This window comes from Sinohyriopsis cumingii, chromosome 10 (assembly GCF_028554795.1).
Source record: "Sinohyriopsis cumingii isolate HCF-2022 chromosome 10, ASM2855479v2, whole genome shotgun sequence".
Classification (NCBI taxonomy): Eukaryota; Metazoa; Mollusca; class Bivalvia; order Unionida; family Unionidae; genus Sinohyriopsis; species Sinohyriopsis cumingii.
Window position 1 is genome coordinate 22,428,172 of NC_142970.1, and position 18,806 is coordinate 22,446,977.

The 18,806-nt window shown below is 33.1% G+C and overlaps 1 protein-coding gene across 1 annotated transcript in view; it reads left to right on the forward strand.

Annotated features, from left to right (window-relative positions):
- LOC149789709 (uncharacterized) overlaps positions 1–18,333 on the forward strand; it is a 124,319-nt gene extending 105,986 nt beyond the window's left edge. Inside the window, exons 12-16 of the mRNA XM_089971708.1 lie at positions 9,268–9,389; positions 10,507–11,001; positions 12,090–12,698; positions 13,720–16,221; positions 16,306–18,333. Of these exons, the coding sequence (XP_089827834.1) occupies positions 9,268–9,389; positions 10,507–11,001; positions 12,090–12,668 (1,196 nt within the window). The 3' untranslated portion in view covers positions 12,669–12,698; positions 13,720–16,221; positions 16,306–18,333. The remainder of the gene's footprint in view (positions 1–9,267; positions 9,390–10,506; positions 11,002–12,089; positions 12,699–13,719; positions 16,222–16,305) is intronic.
- Positions 18,334–18,806: the final 473 nt, after the last annotated feature.

Sequence of the window (18,806 nt, forward strand, 5' to 3'; positions counted from 1 at the left end):
TTAATAACACAACAGTAATATGCATATAATCTGCTAGATCTTTCCGGAAACAAGATTATATAGTCTTCTACTTGACACAATTGGCATTTTCTAAACAAGAACATTTCCTGATGGAAGATAAACATAATCATAATGTTTACAAGATAAAATTGTAGTTATAATTAAAATATATTATTGAAATTATGATATAGCACCAGGACAATGTCAGTTATGCCAGGTAAATTGTAGGGGAATTCCAATAACCTAGACCCATATCCAAATAAACATATTTACTTTTATTAAGAATGAACCTGATAATAAGCACAGACACGGCGAATAGTTTATTTATGTCTTAGTTCTTTACAAAATAAAAAATAAAAATAAATAATTCAGATGAAGTGAAAAATAAACTTGATTTTTAACATGGTTAAGTCCAAGGTAGATGTTACATTACATTTGGAGGTAATGAAATTAAAATACTAAGTAAAACCTAACAAACAAACAATGCAATTTAAACATGTATAGCAATATATCAGTCCATATTCCACATTCTCACGAGAAATGTGGTATATGGATACATCTCCTCAAAACTTAACCATACTTGATCATCATCACTGTGGCCTATTTTGTATATTTTCAGCATTTTGCTTGTTTTTCCCTAAATAACTTGAATCATATTTCATGGATGCTATGCAAATTGCTATGAAGATACATTGCAACTAAAGCAAGATTAACAATACTAGGTCATTGTGACTACATATTTATAATGACACTCTACTAAATAAATGTATTTTCTATAGTTCATTACATTTTCAAAATAATGAACCCTACTTAACCTACAATAGCAATACTTGGTATATGGATACTTCAGAGTGAAAGTAACTAAACCATACCAGAATTAGCTAATTGTAACTTAAATGAATGGTTAATTGACTTATACCTGTTCATGACACCTGCAATATCTCTATCATATTTCACATGGATTCATCAAACGGGAATGCAGATGCATCTTATCAGGATTATCTCACTGATAGTAATACTATGTCAATGTGACACAATTCAGATAATTAATTTTGTTTGATTATTTGCACTGATTTGTAATTGCTTCCTTTATTTTGGAACTAATTTTTTATGATACGCGTAATAATTGGTTCCGTAAGTGCATTTCGTATAAAGTAACTCGATATTGCAAAAACTAGACCCATCTGACCTAGGTTTCATGAATCATTGTTATCATTTAGGTATTTGTTTTTTTTCATCAACAATTTATTTTATCTCATTTCACCTACACTGATAAAAAAGCTGGAATGTGATTGCATCTTAAGGACTGCAATCCAACAGTAACAAAAGTACATATGTCATCATATAATGTATCAGATTTATTGTCGATATCTGCACACCAAAATGAACACTGTCACTACATACAGTATAGCTTGAGGCAAGAGAGACAACTTCAATATAATTGCACATAGGGTAGTGCTGACTGCTTAAATTACATAAGGTTGGAAACTTAATAAAGCATAGAGAATATTTATATAGCCAATACAATGTCTTGTCAGCTAAGGATATAATAGGATACATGGAAACAGTGTACAGGTACAGCCAGATCCATTGCCCCATATTGTATGATGTTCGGCATATATACTTTTAGAAGCATTTTTTGTCATTATGAAAATAATATTACTGTGACCAAGATGACAAGTTGGGCATGGAGTTATAAAGTAAATGAGTTAGACTTGCAAAGATAGGTTGAGAATGCAACATTATGTGGAACACAAAATACTAGACTACATTGTGATTGCAGATCTATGTGGAACACATAATATTAGAATACATTGTGATTGTAGATTTAACTGCAGAAATATTTTAACAAAATGATGTGTAGTTTGGGTCTAGCAATATGGTCTATTATTATGTTGGCCCCTTTCATAATATGATAAACATATTACATATTTTATCAGAGAGACCTGACTCTAGGTGTAAAGGCCAAAGTGAAGGTAATTGCTAAGATATGCATAAGCAAGTCAGATTAGCAACATGCCAGAAGACAATTCAAGATGGAACAGTGACTATAATATACCAAATATATCAAATATGATTAGATTATACAGAATGTATTACAAAGAACTTGTGTATACGTGATTTGTCAGAAAATACTAGAGAATAACCAATCAGTCACAATGGATTAGATCATACCAAATGTGTCACTAATGATTAATGTTTACCAAACTGGTCAGAAATGATTATAATATACCAGATTGGTCTCAAAGGATTATATTATAGCAAATTTGTCACAAAGGATTAGATTATACCACTCTGTTACAATGGGCTAAAGTATAACAATCTGTGACAATGGACAAGAATATAAAAATATGTCCCAAAATGACTAGAGTATACAAAATATGTCAAAAATGATTAGAGTATAACAATCTATCACAATGAACTGAAGTATACCAGATATGTCATGAAGACATAGACTTAACCTAATCTGTCACAATGGACTACATAAAAAGAATAAACTTGCAACATAATGACTTCATACAAAGGAAAATATGCTTTTGGTCTTAAAGAGCCTGATTTTTATAGAAACTGCTTGTCATTGTTAGTCCCAAGCTGGTGTACTTATTACAGTATTAAAGTCATAGAAATCATATTTAAAGGGTTTGTAGGAATCTTAAATACACCTTAAATCCCTTCACCCCATTTGCATGTTATAATTAAGTGTGTCATGGTTACTTTGGACATCTGCTTGCAGTGCACTAACTCACGAAACATTTGCTCTTAGTCCTTGTGTCACATTTAACTAATGAATAATTTCCATAAACGAAAGTCCTTGGATACTAGTGCCTTGAAAGTCACGTGTAGAAGTAAAGCTGTGTAACTTATGACCTAACATAGTCATCATGGGATTTTTCCTAGTCTGCGTCAGGCTCAAACATGAAGATAAACCTGGATAGTTATGGAATGGGGCAACCGTAGGACAAAACAATCCAAGGCAACTCATGTTAATTTTGGGAATTCATATAATGTCCTGTAATATTCCAGCATGTTTTGGGATATACTTGCATATTCTGGCAAGTTTGGGGATGTCCTGATTCTCAGAATAAAATCATGACCTGCTCAACAGTGGAGATGATCTGGTCCACACTTAGATGCATGTAAAGTTGTTACTATGGCTACTTAGTGTACATTAATGATCTATGCTATGATCGGAGATATTTAGGAGACTGGCTAGTAATGGATTCTTAAACACTTGTACATGATAATTCACTCCTCATGTGTCATATGAACCTTCTTTCTTAATTTTCATTAGTTAAACTGTTCAACCCATCTACATGGATTGCAACTCTATCGTTACTCTTGTATCGCCTGCAACTTTTACTTGGCTCCATCCAGATAACATTCTGATCGTACTAACAAATTGGCATCAAAGTGATTATTGTAAAAAGAAGTACATGAAATGGTTTTGTAAATGAAACATCTCAGACTGGTTTGCAAGTTTTGTTTCAAAGCCTTTAATAGGAATTTTGAAGGAAGTATCACATACTGATTTTGAAATTTGAATGATGAAAGAGATGTCACTCACAAATCCAGTATGCCTGATACAGTAGCGATCTTGACAACACCTTTTATCGTGAGTTCGCCTAAATGGATGGTGATATTGACCCGAGATTTTCAATCAAAAATAGTACGATGCCTAGTTGGTTCTAAATGCAGATTTCAATGGAAAGTCATGATGACATTTGGTTTCCACTACAAGACTTTTGTATGATGTCTAGTTGATCATAAATTAAAATGGTGCTGAACTGATGTTTAACATGGTAACCATAATGGCCATCTTCAAGGCATTGTTATTGCTGCTTCTCCTGAATGTATTGAGATTTTGCTAAGAGACTTCTAGCAATGTTATGTTGGTCCTGGATTAAAATGGACCCAGTCTGATGCCATTATGGTAACCAGAACAGCCATCTTGAAAATCGTATCGCTAATCATCTTCTGTGGGAAATCAGTTTGACTTCGGTTTTAAATAAGGAAAGTCCTTTTGGAGCCTTGTTAGTACTAAATGATAATGAGCCACCCCCCATTTAACCGTCATGGTGGTCATCTTGAATTTGTCACTACCTCTCCTAGATCGATGAATGTGTCAACATGAAGATGTTATCAATAACCATTCGTATGATACCTAGCTGGTCCTAATTAGAAATGGTCACTATCTTGGAAACATTGCCGTGACTGCTCCAAGTATAATATTGATGCAAGGTTTTCATCAAAGTACTTCTTAAACTATCTCATTTATCGTAAATGAAAAGGGTGCAAATATAATGTTCAATATGGCCACAAGAGCAGTCAGTGTTGAACATCATGCTATAGCTTAGGAGCATTAGAGATGGTTTCAACACTCAGTATTTCCAAGGAAAAAAGATATTTTTTTTGAATTCCTGACAATTCTCTTCACCTAACAGAGCATCTTACCCTTGAAGGGACTCTTTGTTTGTAGATACCTTCATTATGTGGCTCAACATTTACTATTTAATAATATTTGCTTACTTGTGATGTGTCAGTCATGACAAATATTCCACCAAAGAATATTGGCATTGTGAAGCTTTGAAGTGTATAGCCATCACCAGAGCGATGTTTCTTTTCAAACTACAACTTAAGAAAATGAGAGAAGTTTGTCCTGCATGGCGTGCCTTCTTTTATATTCTGAAGTGCTAAAGATAAGTTTTAAATTCCTGCAGGAATGTCCTCTTTCGGCTTTTGGGAAAAAGTCATCTCATGTAATCATGCATTCAGTAGGTTAAGTCCTGAGATATTTGAAGATCTTAGGACATCCGGGTCTTTGTTCAAAACCAGGAAATGTCTTTCCATAAAGGACTGTCTTGCTAAATCTTCTGTGTCAAGCAGTGATTGCCCCTAAATTTCAAGTTCATTTAGGACAGTAGTTTTATTGTCTTCTCCGGTGTTTTGTTTTCATGATGCCTGCATTCTTGTCTGCTTGTCATCAGTCATATTTGGTGACCTTCCATATACACTTCAATTTGTACCGTAGCAATGTTTCTTTTTATCTGTATATTGTAAGCTTTAGAGGTTCATTGGAATCAAATATTGGGAATAAGCACTACTGATACATGCAACAATGATTATGTTACTTGAACTCTTTGAGTGAATGATTAATATATCAGGAAATGAAGAGCAATGACATATTTTCCAGAACCACATGCAGGAGTTCAGCAAAGCACAACAAAGAGGCAAATCTTGTACAAGGAAAATAACCCATGTCCCCATCTTTGTTTCCCATGAAGAACTATAGAAAAGGGATGGGCCTCTCAATGTTATGTCAAAAAGAGAAACACTGCTCCAAAATGTATTCCCCAGCGACAGCCCAGTTCTCAAAACAACTAATGAAAATGTTTTGGTAGAGAGGGATAGGTTTTGGTTTGTCCCAGCAACCTTCATGCAAATAATAACATTGAAAATTATATTGGTGCTACCTAACATCCAATGGAAGACACAAATTTAGGCCTGGTAATAATTCTTTATTTTTTGTTCTGCTCAGTGCGAACACAGATATTGTTTCAGACCATTTATTCATGAAACCACTACATCTGTCTTTTGTGTGAGTCATAACATTCTCCAGAGACGGCAGGATAACTGAGCGGGATGCACTGATCATGAACAATAAGTAGCCATAGTAACAACTTTACATGCATCTTAGTGTGGACCAGATCATCTCCTGTTTCTATATTCCCATCAAGATTGCATCATACATACATACCTCTTCAAAACAAAACTATAGTGAATGCATTTTAAATTTGGCAGGATATACAACTTAGAAAGGTCATTTTGACTCTTTCCATAACTCCACTGTTGTCATTTATCTTAGAAAGCAAGGGAATCCAAGTTCATGAATCATGTTTGGGATTTTCTTAAGTGGTGTGGTCACCAACAAAATCCACATTTCAGTATACTACACAACACATCCTGCCACTCGGACATTGCATCAACCGATTACAACCTAACGATCTATTCACCATTTGGTGTTCAGCCAAATCAGCCGTTAACCTTTGTCCAAAATGGAAGATGAGATGATCATTCTTTTTTGCGCGTGTTCATCAGGTGAGATCGATCCACTCAGTCTACAAGGTACTAATCTAATTCCATTTTATTATGTGCATGTGTTTTTTTACCCTTATAGCATTCCAGAAAAACTGTTCACTGACTTGGGTCAATTTAACTGGGTAAAGGGGATCAGGGTGACATACTTCGGCTTTTCCTTAAAGATGTTTCATACCTAAGAGTTAAATGTAACCAGGTTTAACTTATACGGGCACTCACAAGCGGCTATTTTAGTAATGGTGTCACTCTTTCGAAGTTGATTATGCATATAATAAATTGGTAATTCCCAACTTTTGTTTTTGATTCTCTGAGATCTACTTACATGTGCGATCCAATAAAAATCAAATTGAATGTCGTGTGCTGTGACATCTTAATAAATGTAGTGAATGTTGAAAACATCCATACTACTCAGTTATTTTACATGACCCAGTTTAGTATCTTAGTATCAATGTAACATAGCAATCAATAATTTGATCTGGACTGTTTTTGATGACATTTAAGATGCAGAAGATGCAACAATCAAAATTAATAGACTTTGATTAAACTGTTTTAAAATTAAATTTAGAACAACAATAAGAACAGTATTTGGTCTAGTAAGTGAGCCTACATAATGACACTGACATTTTGTTCAGCCTTGTATGCTTATATTGTTTAAGAAGCCAATAAAGTAAAATGTCTTTCTTTGGTAACAGTCTGCACTGTTAATTCCTATGAATACCATACATGTCTACTACAGTAATAACCGACAGTGAATGGGATTTAGCAATAATGATTCATCAAAGGCTAAGCACTCCCATCTGACACCCATCTAAATTTGTAAACATTCCTTTTTAGCAAAATAATTTGTAAATGTCTAATGCAGCTTTAAATGACTCGGACTGTGTGGTATTAGATGTTCACCAATGCATTATGGTTGGATATGAATTATCGAAGAAACCTATTTTGTTTCAAAATATTTTACTGTAAATTTTTATTTCCAATGGATACAAATGGAGGAAATGTAAAACTTGCATAAAATGGGCCCAATATAATTCTAAAGGCAAGAATGTACAAAGAGCACTAGACAGCATAATGGATGGTATTGACTGAAAACGTAACCATCTTGAATTCTTCTATGGTAAGTTAGAACAATAAGTAATAAAGGCATGCCACATCACAGAATACAGCAGGTATGTCAAAATATGTAAAGTGTGCACACGTGTTTACAAATTTGCTTACTTAAAGAGCAAAGATGTACAAAAATTTCAAAATTTTAGTCAACTATTAACCCTTAAAGTGCTCGTATGAATATAATTCATATATACAGTATAATGTCGTGCCACATAACATTTTATCAGGCAAGCAAATGTTAACACATTTAAATACTTTGGCGTGACCTGACTGATTCTAACATTTAACATTTGGCAAACACTGGCTGATGATAGCAATGATAATGATTTTTAAAGTTTTGAAGTGCATCAGATTATAGGAGCCTCGAATGAGATCGTATTTACCATTCTTTAGTACACGCTTGATATTATATTGTATTTTCATACTCAATGAAGAAAAGGCAGAATACCATGCCTAATTAAAATAGAGGTGATTTAAACTTAGAGTACATTTTCCATTTAATTTGTCAAACAATTCACCCTCAAGTGAGTTGTGCCATAAAGCGATACAGCCCTATAATAGTTAAAGATAAATAAAAATATAAAAAGAAATTAACTGATATATTTATTTGACAAGATACCTTTATATAAAGAAGCAGACTATGGTAGTGATTGACTTGAAAACATATTACATCCTAGTGGAACAGAAAAGAAAACTGGCAGAGCTCATATTAGTAAAAGCTTGTATTTGGGAATTCATTCAATGGACTGTATAGGACAAGTTTTCATGAATTCATTCAATGGACTGCATAGGACAAGTTTTCATGAATTCATTCAATGGGCTGTACAGGACATGTTTTCATGAATTCATTCAATGGATTATATAGGACATGTTTTCATGCATTCATTAAATGGATCATATAGGACATGTGTTCATGAATTAATTCAATGGATTATATAGGACATGTGTTCATGAATTCATTCAATGGATCACATAGGACATGTTTACATGATTCATTCAATGGTTTATATAGGACATGTGTTCATGAATTCATTCAATGGATTATATAGGACATGTGTTCATGAATTTATTCAATGGACTGTATAGGACATGTTTTCATGAATTCATTCAATGGATTATATAGGACATCTTTTCATGAATTAATTCAATGGATCATATAGGACATGTGTTCATGAATTCATTCAATGGATTATATAGGACATGTTTTCATGAATTCATTCAATGGACTGTATAGGACATGTTTTCATGAATTCATTCAATGGATTATATAGGACATGTGTTCATGAATTCATTCAATGGATCATATAGGACATGTGTGCATGAATTCATTCAATGGATTATATAGGACATGTTTTCATGCATTCATTAAATGGATTATATAGGACATGTTTTCATGAATTCATTCAATGGACTGTATAGGACATGTTTTCATGAATTTATTCAATGGACTGTATAGGACATGTTTTCATGAATTCATTCAATGGATTATATAGGAGATGTGTTTATGAATTCATTCAACTGATTATATAGGACATGTTGTCATGATTCATTCCATGGATTATATAGGACATGTTGTCATGATTCATTCAATGGACTATATAGCACATGTTTTCATGAATTCATTCAATTTACTATATCGGATGTTACACGAATGTATTCACTATACTCTATGGGACATATTTTCATTAAATCATTCAATGGATTATATAGACATATTTGTATGAATACATTTAATGGACTATATGTTACATATTTACATGAATTCATTCAGTCGACTATATATGACATATGAATTCCTTCATTGGGCTATAATCTGTCATGAAAAACCTCAGCCTTACTTTGGAATTAAATGTGCTTTATCTAGGATAATGACCTTAGCTACAACCACTGTGGATTCTGCATGTTTAAGGACTTAATGGAATGACTGTTCGTCATGAAATTACAGTACTAGTTACACTTTCAAATCCATGTGAATAACTAAAAGATGTTTTATCAGTATCTTAAAACCCATTTTGTTATTAAAATTTTTCCAGTTAATTTAAAGTTTTGCTGCTTTTACAGATGCTGTCTGGACAAAGGAGAAGAATCCAGAACTACATGCAAACCGAGATCACATCTTGTTGTTGATGGAACAGTTAAATATAATTGCCAGACCAAGGTCGTTCACTGATACTGGCGAGAAGGTTATTTCAACTTTACATTTTATGTGTGAGATTTGGATTTTTAATGTAGCTTCACTACATTTAGTCATATTGCTACACTGTCTATAGAGTGGCAATTTATAGTGATAACTAGAACTGGGATATCATGTTACAGACATGTAGCATCATGTCCCACCCAGTCACATTACCCTGACACCAGGCCAACCAGTCTTAACACTATCATCTTAATGCTGAGAGCCAAGTGAGGCAGATGCCACTACCATTTTTATTAGTCATTGGCATGACCTGTGCTGTGGTTCTATTGTGCGAACCCCCAGCTCTGAGTTAATGCTTTAACTACTACTTAGCACATCGGAGCTGTTTTACATATTAAATGTAAAATAATAAAACAAAAGGTTCTATCCCCGGCCGAGTCATACCAAAGACTTATAAAAATGGTACTAACCGCTGGCTCACTGGCGCTCAGCATTAACAAGATAGTGCTAGGACTGGTCGGCCTGGTGTCAGGATAATGTGACTGGGTAGGACGTCATGCTACATATATGCGGTATGTTGCCCCAGTGTTAAACAAAACTTTAAGCTGTCACACTGCAAACATCATAGCGATATGACTGAAAAATTATTAAAGGTACGTTAAAAATCTAAATCACACACACATAGACACAAATTTTGAACATCAGCTTGAATAAATAGGCATACCAAATAAATTTTTAATTTGCAGAAAATTAACAAGTATGTAAACAACTTTAAAAAATGAATGAGTTAAAACTAAAATTGCATGATACAATTTTATTTGCATACATACATAATATTTGCTGACTCTGCGCATACATTTAAACTGAAACTAATCAAATAACTATATGAACAAAACTAAATTCTGTTTCAATTGCATGCTTTTGTATAATAATCTTTTTTCAAATTATTCATTTCCATCCAAAATTGTATCTGCTTATGGCCTTCAATTGTGTATTTAAGTCTAGACTGGAGCATTTTTGACTTGTGCTATCTTTATTGATATGTGTGTGTGTCTCTCTCTCTCTCATATATATATATATATATATATATATATATATATATATATATATATATATATATATATATATATATATATATATATATATATGTATACTACTGCTAGGTAGAGAACTACTTCCTGACACCTTGTATGCTCCGTCAAAAATCTTCGAGAGAAGTTACCTCCCCTGATGAAGATCCCCGGATTGTAAGCACGTTAGACCTGAGCTGTGAGTTTACAGGAAAGTTTTTGCCACCTCCCATCTTCCATAGGCTTCTTGGTGCCTGTGTTGCTCACTGGCCAGTCGCCCAGAATAAAGAAACCTCCAGAAGTCTCATTTTCTGTGGCAGTTGTGTGTTTGATCTTGACCTGTTCCATAGATTGACTCTAAGCTACAGGAACCATGTGATATGTGCAAGAATAACCAGAATGGTGATTGATGAAGTCAGGACTCCTGATGCAAAGCTTTGCTGCAGAGTTAGAAAGTTTATTACGTTGAATCTCTCCAAGATTATCTCTTACCTTGGCCAGAACCTACACTATGCACTGCATGTACAGAGTCCACCATCCCAATGTGTCCCTGAAGCTCGCATGTTTCAGATGTGGTTTACAGATGAGGTAAATTGTTTATGACTATTACCGAAGGGAAAATAATATGTTAATATTGACTTCCCCTGAGACTTCTGTTCTCCCATAATGTTATCTGGTTGGATAGGCAAGTCTATGAGCAGATATTGGTCATTATATTCCACCAAATAACACCTATGTTCTGGTATCTGGCTAGGAATAAAAGTCCATAGATTAGATAAATCGCTAGATATCCCACCAAATGACACTGTAAAATAGCAGTTCCTAAAAGAGAATACACCGATACATCTAGTCTAGTACCTGACATAATGCAACATGATTTAATAACTGTAATACTCATAGTCAGATGCTAGAGTAAATGTAAAATGTGCACTTTATTAAGATAATTCCTTTAATTAACCAACCCAAATCCAAATCTATATAATGTGACAATTTAATCACATGTGTTTGTTTACTTGTATGCATTATATATTTTTTACTAATCAGTGGAATGCATTTACTTGTATTATTCCTTATTTAGCATACTTTAATTTATGTATATTTTTCACATCAATTTTAGTTTGTCTGGCTATAAAGCCTTGCTAGCTTGTAGTATGGCTCTGCAATCATCGTCTTTGTGTTCCACTGTTGACATTCCACTACTCTGGAAGTCGTATTTCCGATTCATGTCTTATCAAACTATTAAAGCAGGCTAATAATAGTACTATATGGTATAAGGGAGAGAATGGGAGATTAACAGATTATTGAGGTATATTGTATGTTACTGGCTAACTATTTTGCCATTGCATTTCATACGACTGATCACAACATGAAATTTAAGCATATCAAATGACGAACTCAGAAGACTTTGATAATGGTGGCATTCCATGCATATTAACGAAGTGATATGGCAACTAATTCACTTAATTTTTTTGCCACTCCTATGTCAACATCAGATTGTCATTAAACTTGTGGTCAAAGGAAAAATGTTCTTTACTTCTGTCAGAATAAAATAGTACAAAACTTTTCTTCACGATGTTCGCATTACTGGCATCAAACTGTAATGTTATTTATTACTTTATGTTTAATCATTGAAGTCATCGATATATGTAATACTATTGGTCCTCCATTTCATTTAGGAGCATGATCCTGATTCACCCATAACACCAGGACACATGAATCATGCTCGACTAAGTATTGCATTAATAACTGTTTGTGGAAATGCCATGAGAGAAATTCTCCTTAGCAGATTTCCTATGCAATACAAAGACATCTACCAAGCTATATTGGCCAATAAAGTCAAATTGACTAGGAAGCAGGGCAAACCTCTTCTTAATCCGGATCAAGTGCAGCTGGTTTTCCCAGATCCTCAGGGACAGAAAACAGGAACGGTGGACCAGTTTGACGTTTCGTTGCTGTATACTCTGATCAGAAATGTCAGTACAGTTCCTGCCCCATTGACAGGATGGGGAAATGATCCACTAGATCAACCAAGGGACAGTTCTCTAGGAGCTAGTGTGGAACGAATTCGTTTATATAGAAATCAAATCACTGGTCATTCCGCAGATGGAACAGTTAGCCAAAACGATTTTGAGGATTACTGGAACAATATTGACATGGTACTTCGTGACATTGAATCTGTAATTGGCAGACAGGTATACAGACCAGAGTTGGCAAAGCAAAGGAGTCAGGTGATATCCATATATCAAGCTTGGTAGCTACAACAGATGATAATAGAGATGCAACAGGTACAAAGTCAAAATATTGTGTGTATGATATGATGGCAGAACATACATGTAACTCATCCTCATAAATGTAGTTAAAAATTTGGTTTTAGCTAAACCCACCCTTCTGGTTTCTTTGAAGTTTAGGCATTACAGGTATCGGGATACATACTGGTACATTTGAACAAGTGTACGCCAATATGTAGTGTGTAATTCATGACAAAAAAAAGTCAGGTTGGAGACTATTCACATGATTTTCAAAATAATTTCAGTCCTGATTTAAATACAGTGTCATCATATCATGTACACATAACAATTACATCAATTTTTTACACTTGATGTCAAATCATGCACACACAATAATTATCAAAATTTGATGGAGTCTGTCTGCACAGCATGTACACTAATAATTAAATCAAAATTTGATGGAGTCACAGCAATAATCACATCACAATTTGATGGTTATAAGCTGTTGTTTTTCTAATATTTTCTACTCCTTGATGAAAGCATGCATTATTGTTAAAATTAAAGCTACTAGTATTACCTCCATGAAAATGATTTTGTTTAACTTGTATATGTCATTTTTCACCTCATTGCCATATAGAAATGAATGTAAAGTTCTTTATTACTGGGACATCAACGTCTCCCCTACAAACATCTCTACCTTCTTAACCATAGGGGCTTTTCCAGTGATCTGCATGTTTTTTATAAGCTCTATTACTTAGATATATGTGGCATTGGACATTTTGCCAAATGATATATATGTAAGAAAATTTAAAAAAATACATGATGAGAGTGCATTTTGTAATAGTTTAAAGTAACTGTTTACATGTTATTGGATTATGACATGGAACATTAAATAGAAAAAATGTATATTTTTCATATGTGATAAAAATACATGACTTTTATTGCACACTTGTAAATTGCACTGTTGTAAAGTTCCAATGCTTAACTGACATACAGAATCAGCTTACTAATTTCCTGACTAATTCATTAAGCTCATGGGAGTTTTAAAGTTTAAGACAAAATCTGTATGATTTTTCAGCATTGTCCATTCAAAGGCTACTTCAGTTGTGGAGCAGGAATGAATGCTTGACTAGTTCATATGTACCAGCAGAAACATCCCAGGACAAGTCATTCCTTGTCATGAATCAACTCATTATTGTATGGGGCAAATTATTTCTGTGGGCGGCAACACGTGACACCATTGTTATGGAGAAACTAAAACAAATGTTGCCTGTTGTGAAACACAACATAATTATAGGCTGAGTACCATGGAGAAACAATACATATACAGTGTCTGAAGAAATACAAGACAGTTATAGTGTTAACCGTGGATGAACACAAGACAATTAGTATTGACTATGGAGAAATGCAATACAGTTGTAGTGTTTGCTTTGGAGGAATAAAATACAGTTATAGTGTTCACTATAGTTAAACAAAAAGCAGTTTCTATGTTGACTGTCAGGGAGTAACACAGGACAGTCATAATGTTGAACATAGACAAACACAATACAGTTATACTGTTAAATATGGACAAACAAAAGACAGTTGTAATGTTGAATATGGACAAACACAAGATAGTCATAATGTTGAATATAGACAAACACAAAACAGTTATAATGTTAAATATGGACAAACACAAGACAGTTATAATGTTGAATATGAAACAAACACAAGACATTTATAAAGTTGAATATGAACAAACACATTGCAGTTATAATGTTGCATATGGACAAACACAAGACAGTTCAGATGTTGAATATGGAGAAACATGGGACATGTATAGTGTTGACTTTGGAAATAAACAAGACAATTTGTATGTTGACTATGGAGAAACAAGACAATTACAGTCATGACTATGGAAATACATATGACATTTATTGTGTTGTATATATATATAGAAACAATACATGTATGGTGATGACTTTGTTAATACACATGACAGTTATTGTGTTATATATCTATATATATAGAAACAATGCATGTATAGTATTGACGTTGTTAATACATATGACAGTAATAGAGTTGACTATTGATGGAAATAGTGAATAATTGTGGCGCATTAACTGAAGAAAATATAATTGTTTGCTTTTAAATGTTACATTATGTAGATTTAAAGATTTTATTAGTTGTACACTTTCTCAGTATGTTTTAAGACTGATATTTTAAACTCTTTTTTCTTTAGAGGCGTGCTTGACCAACAATATAGTATTACAGCATGGCTGTCTAAAGCATGCAACTGAATTTACGTCCTGTTTTTGTCATTAGTTATATCTTAACCATGATTGTATAGTCAGCAATATCAATCATGATTGTATAGTCAGCAATATCAACCATGGTGATATAGTCAGCAATATCAACCATGATTATATAGTCAGCAATATCAACCATGATTATATAGTCAGCAATATCAACCTTGATTATATAGTCAGCAATGTCAACTATGATTATATAGTCAGCAATATCATTTATATTATTTATCATTTTTTTATTTCCTTGCTTGCAGTTATTTTGAGTATGTGACAAGGTTAAATAATTAGATTAAATGTGATTCATTTCCCATAGAACTTATGTCAAAAAATAAAAACTTCATTCATTGGAGGCAGGCAATTTTGTAAAACCTTGAATAACAGGTGCTCCACAGCATGTTATTGAACTTCATGATATTATGCAGGGTGGCTGCCTGTTTTGCACATAATAATGTAGTCTCTCATTAAGAGTTCATATGGTATTTTGTCATTAAATAATACAGTATAAGAAATCAAATAAATCTAAATGTTGTACATAGACTGACGTTTGTGAAATGGATAAGCAAATAAAACAACCGATTTATTTATTTGCCAATATCACATCTCCAGATATTTAGGATTCTATTTTGGGTTCTACACACCAGCAAGCTAGTTCCCAGGCTGTACAATAGTTGTCTGACATACATGCCACATAATGCTATCCATTTACTCACCAGCACTAAATGTGGTAAACCATACATAGATGAGACTAAAACAGAATTCCATTTTAGAATAAAAGAGCAATTGAGGTATGTCAATAATCAAAGATTCCCTGGTGTCTAAGCATTTTAATTTATCTGACCACAACATAGACGGTGTTAAATATCAGATAATATAAATTATCAAATCTGATCCCGAGCTTTCCAGTAGCACTGTTATTAGGAACGATAGATAACTTTATCAGACATACCAATTACATATTCTACATCTGGCAGGGATTAACATCTTGGTCTAAATGTCCAGGCATTTTAACCTAATTAAAGTGTCAGTAGTCTATATAAAATTTGGCAAAGAATATCTTTACTGTTACAGAGTAATAGCCCTTTATATATATATATATATATATATATATATATATATATATATATATATATATATATATATATATATATATATATATATATATATATATATATAATAATAATAATAATAATAATAAAAAGCCTTATAATGAGTTCCCGATATATCACTGGTTTATAAGTATTATATTCATGTCATAGTGGTGTCAACTGACCAAGTAAAGGCCTTAGACTGAGGTCTTGATATATCACTGGTTTATAAGTATTATATTCATAATGTCATACTGGTGTCAACTGACCAAGTAAAGGCCTTAGACTGAGGTCTTGATATATCACTGGTTTATAAGTACAATAAAACATGTCCTATGAGACCACTGCTATGAAAGACCATCTGTCTTGGAAGACTATGTTCATGTTGCAAACATTTATTGGTTATATGGTGGTATGACCTGTCATGATAGACCACATGTCTTGAGAGACCATTACTTTTTGGGCAGAAGGGGTGATCTTTCAAGACAGATTATACTGTATTATATTCATGATGGAATACTTGTGTCAAATGACCAAGTAAAGGCCTTATATGTAGTCTATTCATGATGGTATGCTAGTGACAACTAACAAAGTAAAGGCCTTAGAATGAGATCTTGTTATACCACTGGTTTATAAGTATTATATTCATGATGGTATATTGATGTGTCAACTGACCAAGTAAAGGCGCTAGAATGATGTCTTGGTTTATCATTGGTTTATATATATTAATATTTATACTGATGTGGCCCGACCAAATAAAGGACACCGAATGAGGTATTATTGATATATCACTGGTTTATTGTTATTTTTATTAATAATTATGATTATATGTATTATTATCTTCATGCTAGTGTACCCCTGACTAAAACAAAGGACTTATATAAAGGTCTTGAAATGTCACTAATTTATTATAATATTATTATTATTAGTAGTAGTAGTAGTAGTAGTAGTAGTAGTAGTAGTAGTATTGTAATGGTGTACCCTGACTAAATGAAGGACTAAAGAGGTAATGATACTTAATTTGCACATGATTATTATATTCATTCTTGCATCTTAAAGACAAACTTCTTAGTAGTTCTCTTGATATTAAAGGTTGGAGTTATGATTCAACTTCATTTTTTGTCTCAGTTTTGATTGAATTTGATTCATTTTTTGGAGGTTTTATTCTCAGTTTAGTCTTTAGTGTAGCTCCAAACCATAAGAATATCATCTCAGCCAACACTCAAAAACCCTATTCATACCCTTGGTGCCTTGTGAGTGGATACAGAATACCAAGTGTCTATCCATGCATTTCATTTATTCGTGTGTCCTTCTTTGTATCCATGTCTTTCTCCATCCTAATTTACTTCTTAAAGTTTTTTTCTGCAGTTATGCGTTTTACTTAAATAAATTTGGCTTGTCACTCTTTGACTTAAAGAATTTTGACTTGTAACTCTTTTCTGTGAGTACTGAATGGAGGTTTTTGCCCATTTGTTAAAGAGTTATTTCCCTTTAGAAGTCTTCAATATTTAAAGTCGATCATTTAAAATAGTTTGTGTCTATATAGAATTAGGCATACACCGTCTTCACTGACACTTGCTATATTTCTTACAGAGTTATGGCGTTTTATCAGTCTGCAATTTGCAAAGTTGAGATATAAAAGTTTTGTCTACATCAACGTTGGCAAGGAATGTCTTTAATTACAACCTATTTGTTATAAAGTTAGCCCTTAATCAATAAAAAAATATGGAAAATTCAGATAGAAGACGTATTTTCAGTCTACCAAATTAGACATGGTCTTACTTCCCTTGGCCAAAGACTTGCAATGTTTTGTGGGCATTACTTCACCATTGAGATCAATAGATGGCTAACAGGAAGGTGTTCTTTTCATTGTGATTGTCAACAACTTTGATATCTATATATACACATGTGCGAACGAATGTATGTAGAAATGAACAAGTTACAAGTTGCATATTAAAAACAAATTATATTTTGATACAAATCGTAATTTCCTTTGAACATTTGCTGTGTTCTCTTGCCATATATTCTGAATAATAAATAGTTAAGATTTTCAGCTCTGGCTTGACTGCATTTGATTTGTTGTTGTTTATCAAGAATGCCCTAATTAATATATATCACTATATGATGTTTTTCTACCTTCAATGTTCGTTTTTCCTTTGAGAAATCAACATGTCTTTATATTTATTGAATTTATTTAATTGTCTTATAAGTCTATTATTGCTTTCATTCTCATTTCGAGTCAGTATCACATTTCGAAGAATCAATATATTTGTTTGTATATTTATTGTTTAAATTTTAGTAAATAAATTTAAAGTTGAAGGTTTTTATTGATTTTGTTGTACACTGAAATGTGTTCAACCTAGGATGAGATTTACCCATAAAGTTAAATGTATGAATATGTTGATCATTTAGTTAACACATGCGAACAATTCATATGGTGTCTATTGACACTGGACTCATCATTCACCATTCATACTGTGTACATTTGACACTGTACACATCATTCACCATTCATGCTGTGTCCATTTGACACTGTGCTCATCATTCACCATTCATGCTGTGTCCATTTGACACTGTAATCATCATTCACCATTCATGCTGTGTCCACTTGACACTGTACTCATCATTCATCATTCATGCTGTGTCTATTTGACACTGTGCTCACCATCCATGACATGTCCATTGCCACTGTATTCGCCATTCATCATTCATGCTGCATCCATTTGATATATCTCACCAGTCATGATAAGACCATTTGACACTGCATTCACAATTCATGCTCTGTAAATTTG